Source organism: Lonchura striata, chromosome 1A (assembly GCF_050655825.1).
Source record: "Lonchura striata isolate lonStrDom1 chromosome 1A, ASM5065582v1, whole genome shotgun sequence".
Lineage (NCBI taxonomy): Eukaryota > Metazoa > Chordata > Aves > Passeriformes > Estrildidae > Lonchura > Lonchura striata.
Window position 1 is genome coordinate 39,495,275 of NC_140741.1, and position 14,783 is coordinate 39,510,057.

Genomic DNA, 14,783 nt, shown 5'->3' on the forward strand with positions numbered 1-14,783 from the left:
TTAACACTTCCCTTCGTTTTGGTTGGTTGGTTGGTTGGTTTTTTGAGTTTTTTAACAAGGTCACAGGCTGCTCTCCACCATATAAAACCGATTTAACTGCTTTCCTCAGGGTAGGAATTGGTTATGATGGCACATATTAGTACACACATTAGGTCCCACAAGGGCCTAAATCTGAAATGATGCAAACTCGTGATGACTTCTACTCGTTTATTTGTAGAAAAAATCCGACGACCAGCCCAAATCGGTGTTTGCACACTTTCACTTCAATGGAGCCGCAGCGAGGGCACGTGGCCGCTGCTCTCTCCGCTGACATTCCCACGGTCCATCGGCGCTCGGGCGCTCCGGCTGGAGCCGCCCCGGGCAGCAGCCGGCCCCGCCGGCCGCGGCTCCCGGGAGCCGCCCGGCCCCGCCGCATCTCTCCGGGCCCAGGCCGGCCTGGGCGCCGCCGGCGGCGCCCGTGCCCCGAGCCGCCCGGGAGCGCCGGCGGCAGTGGAGCGGGCCGAGCGGAGATGGCCCGTCCGGGTCACGCCCGCCCCCGGCCGCGCCGCCGCCTCTTCCTGTCATGGCCGCGGCCGGGCGGCGGCGGCGCGGCGGGGCGGCGCGGGCCGGCGCCTTCGGCTGCTGAGCGCCCGCGGGCGGCGCGGAGCGGGGACGGCCCCAGCGGAGCGGGAGGCAGGAGGTGACTGAGGGGCACCGTGCGGACAGGGCCGGCCGGGGGCTGCCCCAAGCAGCGGCCGCCCCCAGCCCCGCGGCGGACGGGAAGCGCGGGCGCCCGGGGCTGGCGGGGTCCGGCGCCGGCAGCCGCGTATCGGGGTGTCCCGGCGCGGGTTCCGTCGTGTGCAGCCCGGAACGAGCCGGCCCCGCGGGAAGAACTTGCGGACAGGGCTGGTCCCGGCGTGCTCCCTGGGAGCACCGTTCTAAGTTGTCGGAAGCACGACGGGCGTTTGTCCCGCAGTGAGGTGAGCACGGTAGCCCTGCCCGGGAGCTTAAATTCACGCCCTGCCCAGTGTACCGCAGCCTGCCCACGCTCACGGATCCCGAGGATACCCGGTGTTAGGAAGTGTGGGTGAGTGACCTGCAGCAGCCTTCGGGCCCCAAACACCTGGTGAAACAGGCCCGTGTAGAAAGGCACCAGGTAAGCCGGCTCTGGTGGCTGCAGGCAGGAGAGCCTGTTCTGACTTTACCTCACGGTAAGTCTTCAAAAGATTAGTTTCCACAGAGTTGCATAACACAATAGCAAATCCACTGTGGTTGTCTCTAACAAGTAATTTGCTTTGTAATCGGGAAGATAAAAGCTAAATTTAATGAGCCCCACACAGATTACTGTAATGCATCGATCAGTTGGTTTTTGGCAAGACAAATCTGGGGGGAAGGGGGGAAGGAAGGAAAATCATATAACGTTCCTTTTGTTTTACTTGTAGATACCAGTGAAGTACCTGCTGTCCACCACTTTCTTCATTTAACTTCCCCTTGGGGTCAGCTGCTTGTCAGCATGCCTTCAGCCGAGAACACCTCAAAACTTTTCCTGGTCCTCATGTCACTGCTGCTGGTGCTGCCAGTAGTTGAAGCCCTGGACGCAGGAGATACTATTGCCTTCCTCCTAGGCCTTGCTGTCACTGTTGTCGGATTCTGTGCCTGCCTTGGCTGGTACGCAAGAAGAAGGAATGAACAGCAGTGACTTCAAGAAAATGCTCAGATGAAGTGAATTTCTGAACACAGCTTGGGGCAGGGTGTAAGACTGAGCTTTGGTTCTAGATAACTTCTAAAAGAATACGTGGTAGATATTTTTGCAAACCCCTCTTTACTGTTCAGTACAACAGAGTCAAGACTGTACAAGACTGTGCTAGTAAAAGGGATTTGTATGATCTGTCCTCATTACAAAAAAATAATTTTATATTGTTTGTGATTACATATTGCCTTAGAAAAGCGGAAAAAGCTTTTGAATGAGGAAGTGTGGCTCATAGTAGAAGAGTGGCTCACGTAAAAGTTTATAAATTTAGCACGTGAGGGAGACCATCAGCAAGTTCCATGATTTTGGTTTCAATGTTTAATCAGGAGGAAGAAGCTATTAATCTTCCAGTCAAGATGACGAGTTTTGAAATTAGTCTTAACTAGCTAGCTAGTGGGCAGACTGCATTTACTTGTGTACTCGCACTCATGTTCTCTGTAATGACAGTTAACACCTAACAGCTCACTTCTGCTGTCACATGGATGAAACTTAAGACAACTAAGGAAACATGAAAGGCTTTCTTTTTCTTTTAGAATACTTTTAGAGTATTTTTATTTTAGAATATGCCACTTCTGTAGCCTATTATTACCAAGCAGGTACACCTAAGAATGAGATCACCATTTTTACTTAACATATATTTCACAGAAAAGTATATGTAAGGCTATGTAAAATCAGATTACGGATATGGGCTTTGTCTCTTGTTTATTTTTTGTACTCAGCTTTTTTCTAGGCACACCAGGTTTAAGGTGTTTGCACTTTTTTCTCCAGAACTGAAGACTTAACTATTCTGATGAGGAATTGTGTGTATTTCTGCATTAGAAGGTTGTTAGAACTATCACAAGACCATTGTGCACATGTTAATTTTACAATGTAGAAAGAACTTGCTAAAATCCTGGGTTTAGTCAATTAGTCCATTGTTCTTGTGTGTTCCTCATGACAAACCTATGTTGCTAGCTAAAAATTTAGGCTTCTCTAACTGATGCATATGACTTCCACAGAAGATTATGACCAAAACCAAAGTAAAAAATCCTAGTGCAAAATGGGAGATGTAAATAGTCTTATTCTGTTCATGTTCAGTCAGATTGTGTGGTATATGGTTGAAAGACAGTAGTATGTCTGGGACCTGTTTCTTTAAGTACCAAAGGTGAAATGGCTCAGCCAAGAATGTCTGTCACAAGTTATGTCTGACTTGTTAGGGTGTTCTAGCTTGCACCAAGGAACACAATCTGTAAGAGCAGCAGAATAAGGAGCATGGAAGATGAGCTCTCCGCAACTCAGAGAATTTCCTTCTGATCTTGTACTGTGGACACTGCCACTCTCTGCTAGAAATCTTGGCTTTTATCTTTCAGAGTTATGTGTTTTAATACTATTCTTCTACTTCCTCTGTGCCTCTGTTCAGTAGAGCACAAAGCAATGGCTGTGGGCAGGTCTTATGTAAGTAATTGGGTGGGCAGATCATGTCCTCCAGATCCTGATCCTGCATTTCTGCTATTCTAGGAAGAAAGGGACAGAATGCACAATTACTATGTAGAAATGAAATTTACAGCCCTAAGAGGAGCTTCAGACAGGAGTATCACCTTTGAAAGCTGCCTAGCAGCAGTAGATGATCCAGTTCGTGATAATTCAACTAGATGGGTGCAAGCACAGATTGAAGTGTGATCTGTGATGTTCTAGCTTAGCTAAACAAAAAAAAAAAAAAAAAAGAAAAAAAAAGGCAAAAAACAAACAAAACAAAAATACCCAATAAAATCCCCCACAAAACTGCCACTCAATTCACTTTATAGCTTTCAAAGTTAAAAATTGTTGCAAATTCTTCAGTAAAATATTAAGTATTGTTCTTTCAATATAATACATTTTAACACAAACAGATTTTCACAGACTCCTTTATCTATACCTTATAAAAGATCCCTGGCAATAGTTTCACTGCAGGACAACAAAATTTTAACAGAGTTAATTATCTTCAGGCAATAGAGATATGAGAAATAGTATTATTTGCCCAAGCTGTATGTACTTCATGGAAAGGTGTTTGCACAGCATAATGGCTTTGTTTCCTGGGTTCTGATAGAAGCTTTATTGTTAAAGACTTGCATTTGTCAATTACTTGAGTGTAAAATCAGATACCCTTGTTTTTCCTCTGTCTTAATAAACTTTGACATACGATTTGTCAACAGCTTGATGGAATAATTCTTATGAAAAGGAAAATTGAGATGATACAAGTGACTGAAACTGTTGGAATTTTTTCTGTTGACTATTATTTTCTTACTTACTCTTGCTTATGTTAGATAACTTTATGAACTAATGTATCATAAGGTATAATTTCAGTTAACATTTGTGTAATGATTGTACTTCTCATGGTCCTACTACTTGTTTATCCCATTTCAGTAACTGTTATTTCGATGCACTTCAGGGCACTTACCTTACTTTCATACAGTCAGCTTGTAGTTGCAATGAATCCTGTTTGACTGGTACAAGGAAAACTTGAAGTATTTATTTTTCTTTTTGACTATGAATTTTCAACATATCTTACATAGTTGCTTTTATAACAGAAAAGGTATTTATGTCATTTTTCTAGCTGGAGACACAAGGATATAAAAGACCATTTTCTGTTGTTTTTTTTTTTTTTTCTTTTAATAAAATAATAAGTTCTATTGCTTTAGTTATTTAAAGTTTTTTAAGAGCTAAAAAACAGCCATCCTAAAATATTTAACAGTCCATGTACAGTCTCTTTGTGAATGGACAGATGGCCTTCACTTCTGACATACCTTCAAGTGCTGCACACTAGCTAGGCCTTACCATTCTGGTGTGTACAGCAGTACCTGGGGCTGGAAAACAAAGGTTTCACACAGTTCCTAATGCACTTGCTTCTCTAGGTGTGTGAACACTGGTAAACCACTGTCTTCTACTCAGATAAATCCTGCTGCTGATGATGATGCTGCTTTAATACTGTTGTGAGGCCTGGCAGTTCTATGACATCTTCCATTTGTGGACCTTTATATGTTTACAGGTATTAATGCTGGCATCCCAATTGTATCCTTGGAGCAACGCAGGAGAATCACTGTCTTACGATGGAGTCACAGGAAGCAGTTGGTATCTCCAGGATACTTACTGAGTTTTCTGGAGTGTGTTGTGCTTATGGTTCTCAGCCACTATGCCTTTCCATGGGAACTGTCCCTGGACTAGCCCAGACTAGTGTACTGACTAGACACAGTTAAACACAGTCTGAAGCCCTGGTTCCTCTTTGCATAATGTTCTTTACATAAGCTGTGTGAGAAGTGGAGTTCACTGTTTATAGCAAGATAAACATGGCTAAATGGATGAATCAATTTATACTAAATGGCAAATGCAGTAATTATTATGTGGCTACAGAAGTAACCTTTCTATTCATTTCTACACCTGATGAAACGTTTGGCAGATATAAACTGATGTAAGATTGTTAGGAGTGATGAAAAGGAGACCTTAAGTCTGGTTGTCCTCCCAATTTACACTTGAACAAATAGTAAATGATCTGAAGTCAACAGGAAGTATGTGTTGTTCACTGGATGAAGAAAGTGAGACTACTAATTCAGAACCAAATGCAGCAAAACATATTGGGCAAGATCTGATGTGACTACTGATGAATGGGACCCAAACTACTGAAATCAATGTCCAGAACTTTCAAGTGACAAGTTTTTAATACATTAGACACTGACTATATTGTTAAATGTTCAATTCTTAAAGAACATAATCAGTTTTTAAATTACAAATATTTTCAGTTCACATTAATACACAGTAACACCAAATATTACATTTGGAAAAAACAGTTTTCCAGCAAGCAGCCTGAATTTACATACCAGGTATGATATGGTAAATAACATAAAAGTACATATTTCTTGAACTAAAATTAAAAGAACAATAAAATTATATAGGCATTCAAAACATTTCCAAACCTTGTACTGTTTCCTCAGCTCAGTTTCTCTGTAATGGAACTTGAAAATGTGTGGGAAGCTCTGTCATATTAAGGTACAGGCATACTAGACATTTAACAGAGTCTTTTGTTTCTGGTTCATTCATCTGATCAGATCAAAACAGAGATTTTAATGAGAAAAATAAAACAATGTCCCTTTAGTGTGCTAAGAAAAGAGACCCATAGAATCATAGAATCATAGAGTGTTAAAGGGTTGGAATGGCCCTTGACCATCTAGTCTCAACCCTCCCTGCCATATGGGCAGGGACTCCTCTCACCAAACCAGGTTGCTCAAGGCCTTATCCAGCCTGGCCTTGAACACTGCCAGGGTTGGAGCATCTACATCCTCCCTGGGCAACCTGTTTCAGTGTCTCACTACCATCACAGTTAAAATTTCTTCCTAATATCTAACCTAAATTTCCCCTCTTTCAGTTTGTACCCATTGCTCACTGTCCTGTCACTACAATTCCTGATGAAGTGTCCATCTCTGGCTTCTCTTTAGGTCCCCCTCAGATATTGTAAGGTTGCTACGTGGTATCTGTGCAACCTTCTCTTCTTCAGGCTGGACAGCCCCAACTTTCTCAGCCTGTCTTTTAGGGGAAGTGCTCCAGTCATTAGCTTCATGGCCAGGAGTTGGCCATTGACTTGGTCCAAGAGTTCCATGCCCTTCCATTCCCTGTTTGGAGCACCAGGACTGTACCCAGTAGTCCAGGTGGGGTCTCACAAGAGCAGAGTAGAACAGGAGAATCACCTCCTTTGATCTGCTGGCCACACTCCTCTTGATACAGTCCAGAATACAGCTGGTTTTATGGGCTGCAAGTGCACATTGCTGGCTCATGTTGAGTTTTTCATCCAGAATTACCTCCAGTCTTCCTCTGCAGGGCTGCTGTCAGTCACCTGTCCACTCAGCCTGTAGATGTGTCTGGGATTGCCCTAACCCAGGTATAGTATTTGGGTACTTGGCCTTGTTGAACTTCATGAGATGAGGTTCACATGGGACTACTACTCAAGCCTGTCAAGATCTCTGGAAAGGCATCCCTTTCCTCTGGTGGGTTATCTGCATGACATGGCTTGGTGTCTTCAGCAGATTTGCTGAAGGTACATTACACAACGTAAGTGAAGGCCTGAAAGCAGAGTGCTTTCAGACCTAGGAGCTGCAAACATTAGAGGCAGGGAAGATAGAATTGTGTCCACAAGCACACTGATGCAGAAAACTAGATGGTGCTGCTGGGTTGGGTTAAAGTTCATGTTCTGCTTCAGTCTTCCTGTACTGGCCATGTTCCTCCTCACTAGTCATTGTCTTAGAAATTTCAACTGGAACCAACAGTACTGGCAGCCTTCTCAGCTGCCATTCATTCAAGGCACTAAAATTTTACATACACCTTCATACTGCTACGCTCCACTCGGCAAGTATAAAAACATGAAAATTACCTTCTTTTCCTGAACGGAGCTAAAACACTGCAGAGGAACACAGTTCTGTAAAACTTATAAGAAAAGGGTCTGTCTTTTTCTTCTGTTTTTCCATTCTTCTGTTTGTGCAGCCGGTTGCACACACTGTGATAGTGCTAATAATAAATAATATAACTCCATGTCATTCCCTATCCTCTCACAGAAAAGCAACCATTCTAAAACATGACCGATTTTAATCTCAGCAGAATTAAAGTGAAGAAAATGGTCACTTTATCAAAATCTGTTCACTTTCAATTTCATGAATTACCTGTGAAATGAGAATGTCTTTAATTTTAGAACTTTTCAAGGACATTTTCTGCAACATATTTCTGAACTGATATGGTACATGCTCAATACCTGCACTTATTTCTCAGTCTTTAACCTAACATGATTCTTCATAAGTCTCATGGTAGCAGTTTTAAATTTTATTTCTTATCTTATCAAATGACCTGGAAGATCAGCAGAAGCCATATTGACTCATTTTTCCTCAACAGCACATATTTATTTCAGCATCTGCTTGAAAAGCAAGGAACAATTAAGCTTTTCAAAACTGCGATCTTTTCAGAAATGCCATTTGTGATCAAATTCCAAAAGTTTATCCAGTATTTGCAGACAGTATATAATCTATAAAGTGGTATATATCTACTGAAAAAAAGAAGTCCTTTTTTCATAAAAAGTAATAATAAAAAAAATAAAATGAAGGATATTGATTGTATATATAGAGCAGTAGCCAATAAGAAACCACTATTCAACACTAAATGTCACACATCCTATCATATTTGCAAAATACAATACAGTATTGCAGAAAAAAACCCCATAAATCACAAAAATATAATTTATATTAAAAATCAACAATAAGTACTTTTTAGAGAACAAGTGCATATTATTTGTAATAATTATGGCTCTACTGTGAATCTCAATGAAGTCAGCTCAAAAAATTTTGTCTTAAACTGAAATCAAACTCTTCTAAAGGAGTGACCATATTGCCTTCTGAATCCCATATAACTTTGCCACAACCATCCCCCATGCCAGGGATGGCAGCAGGCTGTCCTGATGCACAGGATCTGGCTAACCTCAAATCCTGCCTAGGAAGCAACAGACAGCTGTGTCTCCCTGCGTGCCAAATGCATGCCCAGGCCACTGCTACCCTCTTGCTGCATAGATTAATCTCCTACTTAGAAAAAAACCAAATTGATGATGAGGTATTTGTTTAAACATTCAGGAATAGCTGTGTGGCTGATACATCTTTAACCTTTGTGCGAGACTTTCACATTTCAAAATTTAATATTGTTGGTACAGCTAATTTTTAAAAACCCAGTATATAATCTTTTAAAATACAGCATCCATGTGAGCTGAGGTGGGTACATCTAGGAGAAGTATAAAAGCAAAGGACACTGTCAGATGAAAGGCTATTCTAAATTGTCCATCCAAAAAAAAAAAAAAAAAAAAAAAAAAAGGGAAAACAGAAATCATCTTTGGGAAGAGTCTGAGCCAAGAAATATATACAAGGTGACCTCCAGAGGTCCTTTCCAACCTAATTTACTGTATGATTCTATGAAATCCTAGTTGTAAATGGGATGCATAAACAGAAGCTCAATTCATTCGTATCTTCATTGCAAACAAGGATATATTTGTGGTGAACAAATCTAATCACAGTGTGAGCCCATAGGGAACCTGACTGCAAAAGCTGTGAGGCTGTTCAGTCATCATGTAAGACCACAGGGAAACCAGATGTACCAGGATTCTCCCACTGTGTCTAGTGAAACTCAGTCCCTGAGGCATTAAAAGGTTATGGAAAAAAGGGAGCAAATGCAACACATGTACACTAATCCTCTTTTTGGAGTGGGATTTTTAGAGATGGGTTTATGGGGCTAGTACTGTACTCCAAATGGAATTCAACTGCTTCAGAGTAAAGCCCCAAATGTGAATTATGTCAACTCCTGCCCAAGTCAATATTTTGAAAATACTAAGATTTGAGAGCCAGAAAAAAAGACCTTGTTGCACATAGAGTTCCCATTGGCATCAGTGGGAGTTTAGGACAAGGTCAAATACAAAATACAGGTTTGGATGCAGTAGATACATTGATAGGTGCCTGCATTTGACTAGTAGTGCACCTTGCACCAGAGGGTGCTCATTGGGAATTGCAGCCATGTTAGTCTCCATCTACATCTCTTTCCTTAGAAAAATATTAGCTGAATTATTTATTGTGATAACTGAATGCCAAATTTTCATCTGGTTTAAAAGCAGCCTGAAATTGCTGAAATCAGTGCAGTCATCCTGATTTAAATTCATTTTGATCAGAAAACACAAGAGGCTTCATTCTGACCTTGCACCATCCCTTATACTTCTGTGTAATACAGTAGAATTATTCTTGATTTTCATTTATGTGAAAATCTAATTGGTTCTTAAAATAGATCCTGTCTTTTTTTTTCTCTCAGTCTGCTACCAGTAAATTATTTGACCTACATCTTAATAAATATTAGAAAAAAAAATTATTCTCCCCACTGTTATTCCACAAATACACTTTAGAACTTGTGTATTCAACTTAGACTCCACTTTTTTGCTCCCCTAAGATTTATCAAGAAAGGAGAAAGAAAAATCCACAAGTCAGCTCACTCTCAGGGACACCATATTAATATAAAGTGCCTCTTTGCATACTTTCGATGTATGTGTGCCATCCATGACTGATTTACATCTGCTTACCTTGCTGCCTTGTTGTTCTTATTATTTCAGTAATAAAAGCAATCTGTGTTTGTGGCAAACTGTTCCTTAGGATCTCCTTTCACCTAGTCTACATGAGGTTCTATGTATTAAATAAGAACTTCATAGATTTTCTTTTCCTGTGCAAAAGTAACACTGAAATCCCAGTAAAAAGGATTACATGCTCTCAATTTCAGAAGGGCCAGCAAGAAAATTATTAGAGCTATAGATAGAAATGTAAAGGACTAGAAATCTGAAATTTCATGAGTTTTGCCAGAGGTTTCTCTGCTTAACTCCCAATAGATTTAATGGGAATTAAGAATTAAAATCCCTTCTACTTCCAAAGGGATACTGACCTTCCAGTAGTGAATGTAAAGCATATGATCACTTTATGTACACTACCAAAATAATCCGGAATTGACTGTACATGATAATTGCCAGTGTGCTGCCTTAATATATCTTAATGCCAACTGGTGTAACTCAGGACAATGAAAGTTGCCTAATTCAGTCTAAAACACAGGCTTTGGGAAATAAATGTCCTAGAAACAGGGCAGAGGCACTGACAGACATACCTTAAATGTACCCTTTCACACAGTAGTAGCTAAGCAACTTGGTCAGTAAGAATTCTATGTCCTCTTACAGCACTGGGTTGTTTTATTTTTTTATTATCTGGTGTTGCAACCCCACTTTCCTTTTGTCCTGTGCTTCAAAAGTTGCAACCTCGTCTGACAAGAAATATATTCTAAGTAAATAAACCTTATGAGTGAAAAAATGTGTTTTTCATTTTTTAAACAGTTAATTGCTGTCACCTGCTTACAGGAACTATTTCTGGTCTTATTCCAAAGGCAGAGAAAGATGTAGCTTTTATGAAACTGGGACATTTGTAAAGAGTATTATAAGTATATATGTTCCTTTAAATGTACTACCAAAGTAATAGAAACCCATAAACTACACTGGTTCCAAAAGTTCCTTCTAGGATGCTAACACTGAATAGACCAGAACAAATCTTTCACCATCCCCTGGTAGAAAGGCTTAAGAAATCCTTCCACAAAACTGCTATATAATACACTTTTTTTTACATCCCAGCATACCTAAGTCTTAAACCATAATGCTGAGTCAAAATCTGCTAGACTTCTCTCTCTTTCTTCATTTTAGCACTTGGAAGTTCAGTGTTAAAGTCTCAATATATTCTTAGTACAAGCAATTATTCATCCTCTTACTCTTCTTGTATTTTTCAATTTCAAAAGCCCCCAGGCATGAATTAACATGTAGGCTTTTTACATTAAAAAGAAGCATTTTGCTTTCTGCTTTGAAAATGTATCTGTTCACTAAGCACATTCTTGAATATCCATACCCCAAATTTACAGATTTTTAAGTAAAGGTTAAAGGGTTTAAAGGTTGAAAACCTACTTCACCTTAATATAGTTTTGGTTTAAGTATCTTCATAATTGTATTTCAAGACTGCCAAGTATACCAGAAGTCTGAAAGTTTCCTAATTAAGGCCTTTACTTTCCCTCTCTCCAACTTCTTACAGCATCCACTGAAGGTTATCCCAGCTCCATTTATAGTCTAACTAGGTTTGCCTAAATTGGTCAAAAATTAATTTTGATCTAGCCTTGTATTTCCACTAACTTTATGTTTTCAATTGCCTCTGTCTGGCTTTGACAGCAGAAAATTACTTCTTACATTCCTGCTACAAGTTTTTCTTCTGATTTCTTGTGTCTTACTCCAGAATGGCCATTAAGTTACCTTCCCTTTTTTAACTTTTTCTTCTCTTCCCAAGATGTGATCCATGTTTTGGTAACTAACCTATATGGGAATATAAATCATTCGGAGCAATTACCAGCTCTTTGTGTCTGAAGGTCTTCTATCTGATTTCAGCTTGCCAGCATTTCATTATGTTCCATGGTTGGCCTTCTGGCAATGTCCTTTGAAAAATCAGTACACTAAAAAGGCTATGAAAAAGAAAGAACTTTCTTTTCATTGATATAGAGCATGCAGGTTGAAATTGATATATCTTGAGGACCCATAATTTCAAAGAGAATTCATAAGTTTTACATAAATTCTTCAAATTGCCACAGTTTTGTTATGCATGCATATCTATGAAGAGATATTATACATAATAGAGAGATATAGTATATCAACTAAATGTTCTGCTAGCTTTTGAAGCATTACATTAATACCAAATTTACAATGCAGCACAGAATTACACAACAGGTATGATTTACTTGGTTACTGTTGGTACTGTACTGTGAGGAGCTAGTGTGCTGACTCATTAAAAGAGTAATTTTTTGTCCACATACATAGATTAGGAAAAACAGATTAATATTATTTGGATCTCTTACTTCCACATTTTGTTTTAATAATGGAGAACAAATAAATACAGGGAGACTTAATAAAATTATGCAGTGAGGAACTGTAAGAGCTTGAGAGGTTTAGTTATCTAAAACATGACTTCAGCAGAACCCTTCAAAAAAAGACTCCGAAATCCCTCACTGCAGCAACAGAAAGACTTGCCAGTGCTAACTTTTCATTTACATTTGACATTTGCCCTTTAGACTTAAGGTTGCAAGCTTTCCTTTCACATGCAGAACTGACCAAGAGTGTATAGTGCAGAATCCCAGTAGTCCACATGTGACACAGAGCATAACATAAATGTCTTGCTCCCAGTGATGTCCCAACAAGAGTCTGATCTGAGTGCTGTGTTCAGGTAAGGTGCAATAGTAGAAGTGCTGAGTCCAGTGAATGCCCCAGTGCTGCAGGAAATCCAGCTTTTTTTCCACCTAATACTTACTGACATTGCACAAAACAGAAGATCTGGAATACAAACCCAGTCTCCCACCTCAAAAAAAAATTCCCTGAAGTACTAGACAGTAGTCCTGGAAAGTATGGTGTCCTGTTTATCCTGGACCCTCCAGCTAAAAATGCAAGAGCAATGAGAGAGGGAGAGTGGGATGCGGGCAGAAGAGACTGATTTCCATGTTTTCTGCTTAGGATACCTGCCTCTTAGGGCAAGACTTGGGTCCTGGTCTCAGCTCCATAGCCTGACATTACGTAATCAATGAGAAAACAAAGCAAAACCAGTACTAAACTATGTAGCTGGGACCAGATCCCATGCATTTCTCCTGCCAGCAGACTGTCTTATCTAGTACAGTGCAACATCCTGATTCTGCTCAATGTTTCACTCTTTTCTTTAAATACCACATCCAAACATTGTCTGACCACATACTAAATACTACTCCAATTTAGCAGAAGATACTGCCATTTGTTACAGTTGTTGCAGGTGATATTTCAAATAAAACATTCATTCTTTCATACTTCCATGAAAAAAGCAATGCAGTAGTAAATGAATATTTACAGTTTTAGAGTTACATCAGAGATGCATTCATGCAGCTCCTCCTACCATGCCCTCACAGTGCTGTTCTAATAGTATCTGCAGAATTCAAACTGTTGTGTTTCTTAAAAAGATGACTTACCTTTATTGAGAGACTCTTCCCTGCATCCTCACAAGTATAAAAACTTTAAATTATTTCTCCATATTCACACATAAATGAGAGTATTTCATGCTTAATATCCAGCAAAATGACAAAATGGGACCATGGCATGAGGTTTTAGATATGAAATTATTTGCAGGGAACAGTTAACAGCTGATCTGACATTAATATCCAAAATTATTTTCACTTTCTAGATCATAAGACCTAAAGCTTGGAATTACAGCATATATTCATGATAACTGCTTGCAAAACCAATGTTCACCCTCCACCTCAGACATTGCAGATTTGACTCTCCATTGTCTCAATCTTGTGCATTCAAAGCAATTATCAATTGTTCTAAAAGTATACCTTTTAAAACAATTTATATTTTCTATACAGAGCTTTACATCTATTTAGAGTCATTACACAATACTATATAATACACATATATATACATATATATAATATCTATACATAAATATATAAAATGTGTACACTGTATGTGTTATCTTAAAACTTGAACAATAGATTTGTAGGAAGGCTAATGCCTAGATGTGAACTGTTCATATCAGCAAAAGCATAAATGTTTCTTACATTGACACTGTTAATTTTTCTCCCTAAGCACAGCCTAAAAGCTTTGAAAGATGTCAGTGACAGTTATCCTATTTTACCCTATTATTTTTATATCCCCCCTCAGTATATTGCTAGAAATAGAAAATTCTTTTGTCAAATAGTTTCTCTAATCCTACAACATACTGTCCATGGTTCACCTCTAACCTACCTTAAAGATAGCAGAAAATAGAACTATTTCTATATCTCAGCTCTGCAGAAATTATTGATTTGACATATATCCTCATGCACTGATAATAGTCATGCAAATAATTATACAAGCACCAGAAGAAATAGTGCAGTAACTGCAGCAGAGGCAAGAGGAGCTCAGCAGTATACACTGCACAGAATCACTGTATACTGAAGCCTCAGTTACAGACCACGGTCCCTAGGGAGGTGTGGCCAGTCTGAAACTGGAGGCCAGCCAAGGGAAAAAGGTAAACTCTAGGACAAGCAGCCAACACCTACATTCACAAAATTTATAGGAACCTCACCCGCCTCTGAGACCTCTCTGCTCATATATCAGACCTCACTAAAATCAGCCTTCAGGTTTAAAAGAGAAGGAAGGGAAGAAATATATGTAAATTCACTTAATGCATTATATAGCTTTATGACAGAATGTATACGAAAAATAATGAACCATAATCACTCCTTTCATTAGGCCCCCACTACATGCTAATAATCTCTAGTGAACCAACAGCAGTAAAAGGGATGGGAGGAAAAACCTGCTAACCCAGCAGTCCCTCCAGCCAAAGAATATTCTGCACATATTAATATATAATGGAAAACTATGAAAGATCTTGGGATAGACTAGGTTTACATAACAGGTCAAGTTATGTGTATCTCACATGAGTCTCTCTTTGCTTTATATTGGATGCAT

At 39.6% G+C, this 14,783-nt stretch overlaps 1 protein-coding gene across 4 annotated transcripts; it reads left to right on the plus strand.

The window, feature by feature from the left end:
• The first annotated feature begins 509 nt into the window (after positions 1 to 509).
• SMIM30 (small integral membrane protein 30) lies at positions 510 to 3,899 on the plus strand. 4 transcript variants are annotated; one of them, XM_085569308.1, is made up of 2 exons: positions 510 to 672; positions 1,422 to 2,414. In XM_085569308.1, exons 1-2 carry the CDS (start codon positions 510 to 512, stop codon positions 1,676 to 1,678), a joined length of 420 nt encoding a protein of 139 aa, XP_085425434.1. In that variant the 3' UTR covers positions 1,679 to 2,414. The 4 variants fall into 4 exon arrangements, with proteins under 4 accessions (XP_085425434.1, XP_031363782.1, XP_031363781.1 ...); XM_031507922.3 differs by having other exon boundaries at positions 553 to 679; positions 1,422 to 3,899; XM_031507921.3 differs by lacking the exon at positions 510 to 672 and adding an exon at positions 818 to 959 and having other exon boundaries at positions 1,422 to 3,466.
• The last annotated feature ends 10,884 nt before the right edge of the window (positions 3,900 to 14,783 follow it).

Bases quoted from the DNA above. Each gene is read 5' to 3' on its own strand.
- SMIM30 (XM_085569308.1), top strand. From the start codon at position 510: ATGGCCCGTCCGGGTCACGCCCGCCCCCGGCCGCGCCGCCGCCTCTTC. The intron at 673-1,421 runs GCAGGAGGTGAC...TTTTACTTGTAG, and splicing joins CGGCCCCAGCGGAGCGGGAG to ATACCAGTGAAGTACCTGCT.